At 39.8% G+C, this 2,391-nt stretch overlaps 1 protein-coding gene across 1 annotated transcript in view; it reads left to right on the top strand.

Annotated features, from left to right (window-relative positions):
* The window catches only part of LOC104530029 (MAP kinase-activating death domain protein-like), a gene marked incomplete at its 5' end in the record, with an annotated part of 37,703 nt that overhangs the window by 12,037 nt on the left and 23,275 nt on the right, over positions 1–2,391 (top strand). Inside the window, one exon of the mRNA XM_010174504.1 lies at positions 1,220–1,378. Coding sequence (XP_010172806.1) covers positions 1,220–1,378 — 159 coding nt within the window. The remainder of the gene's footprint in view (positions 1–1,219; positions 1,379–2,391) is intronic.

Raw genomic sequence — 2,391 nt, 5'->3', positions numbered from 1 at the left:
GAATGTGTTCAGTAAAAAAAGAATGAGCCTTGTTAACCACATGTTATCTGATATAGCACATTCCAGGGTTAAAACCCAAGGAAATTTCCTTTTTATTGTTGTTATTGGTTTTTCCTCTCTCTAAACTGCTGCATACCTGTGAATATCTAGCTTTCCACAATCTTTTCCCAGCCTGTAACAAGAATAGTACTCTGATTGTATTTCTCTAATGGACCCAGAAATTGTATGCTATGGGACACTGCCCCAGATAGAAGATGGGTCTAGAAGAGCCTGTTGATATTGAAGTATTTCCTCCTCCAAGCTGATGAAAGGCACCTTGGGATCCAGGCAGACAACAAGCTGACCATGAGCCAGCAATGCACCTTCATGGCAGAAAAGGCCAACAGTATTCTAGGCTCTGTTAGGGGGAGCATTGTCAGCAGGTTGAGGGAAGTGATCCTTCTGCTTTACTGAGCACTGGCGAGGCTGCTTCTGGAGCATTATGTCCAGTTCTGGACATACCCAGAACGATAAGGACTTACTGGAGTGAATCCAGATCAGGGTCACAAAGACAATTAAGGGCCTGGAGCATCTTTTGTGAGAGGAGAGACTGAGAAAGCTGGGACTCTTCAGCCTGAAGAAGAGAAGGTGCAGGGGGGATCTTACCAATAAGTATAAATACCCCTATTGGTTATTTCTGTCAATGGGTACAAATGACGGGAGGGAATGAAGGCAAGGGAGCCAGACTCTTCTCAGTAGTACCCGCTGGCAGGTCAAAAGGCAATCAACACAAAAATTGAAGCACAGGAAATTCCATCTGAACCCAAGAAACCGGTTTTTTAGTTTTGAGGGTGGCCAAACACTGGAGCAGTTTGCCCAGAGAGGTTGTGGATCCTCCATCTGTGGAGGTTTTAAAAGCCTGACTGGTCATGGTCCTCAGCAACATACTCTAGCTGACCCTGCTTGAGCGGAGGAGCTCATCTTAACAGATGATCTTAATAGATCCCTTCCAACCTAAACAGGTCTGTGATTTTTCTGCTGAAGGGCTTTTTGAGTCTTTCCTCATCTTTTTCTGCAGAATAGGATTTGATGAAAAGATAATGTTACCGAAGGAGAAAAAACAAACATGGCCTTCAGTGGTACTGCTTCTTATTTTGTACCTTAAGAAGAAACATTTTACAACTTTTCTCTCCACAGTGTCTTTGTCTATTGAAGGTAACTGCTTTCTTTTTCTCCACAGGTTAGTAACAGTTCCGGAGAGACATTAGGAGCAGACAGTGACTTGAGTAGCAATGCTGGTGATGGCCCGAGTGTGGAAAACGGTGGCAATTTGACAGGATCCAGAGGCACTGTGTCAGACAGTGAAATTGAGACAAACTCTGCTACTAGCTCTATCTTTGTAAGGCCATTGCAGACTTTTTCTTTTCCATTTTTTGTTTAAATTAAATCTTGTACAGTAATCATCTCAATGTGTGTGCACGTGTGGAAGAGGATCTCTGCTTCTGCTCTTAAGGGTTTATCAGCAATGACTTACAATGCTAAAATACTAAAGATGTGATTTTGTATGGATCCACATACCTTTCTTCATTTCCTGTGCAATACATGGTGCTTTGAGAACAGTGGATTCACGTTTTGCACCATGTTACAGGCTCTAGCAATATTTAATTCCCCCTCATTCAATATCTCTCTCAACCAAATGGGCATTTAATTGCCCCTCAGAGGCAAAACAACATCGATGGGCGTTGTTTGACCTTACCTACCTAAGAGGAATGGATTTCCTTGTTTCTTATGAGCAGCTGTTTGATACAGGAAATGGATGACCCATTGTAGGTTTAGCAGCTGTTCTTTTTCTTTAAAACATTAATCTTATTTTGAAGTGTAATCATAACTTTTAAATGTATTTTCCTAGCTGGAAGATCTGTATGCAGTAAAATTCAAATGATCTGAGAGCACTTCTTGTTTATTTTGTTTTTTAAAGTCCTTGATTATTGGCTATATCCTCTAATATACATCTTACCAAGAAAATAATTATATACTCCATTTGGCTAAATGAAGCTGTCAGACAAATAAGAAAACAACTTGCAGTGCCTTAAGATTGGTCTCACTGTGTTCATTATTTTATAATCCTGATATTTACAGGGCTTCTACTTCTAAGTAACAAACAAAATCAGTATGTTTCATTGTGGATTTATTCTAACAGCATGAAAATGATGTAAACCTGCAAGAGGGTGTCTTCTCAGTTACTAAAGAGTTAGACTTTTTAAAAAAAACTTAAGTTTTCCACAGTTTTGTACTTAATTAATGAATCAAAATGGAATTTAAGAACCTTTGAAACAGATTTGGAACAAAGATGATGGGTGTACATGATGTACGATGAATGTCAAGTTTACCTGGTGGTAGAGAAATAGATGG

The sequence above is a fragment of the Antrostomus carolinensis genome, unplaced genomic scaffold, assembly GCF_000700745.2.
Source record: "Antrostomus carolinensis isolate BGI_N321 unplaced genomic scaffold, ASM70074v2 scaffold18520, whole genome shotgun sequence".
Lineage (NCBI taxonomy): Eukaryota > Metazoa > Chordata > Aves > Caprimulgiformes > Caprimulgidae > Antrostomus > Antrostomus carolinensis.
The sequence above is the reverse complement of the archived record's forward strand: the minus strand, read 5'-3'. Positions and strand labels throughout refer to the sequence as shown.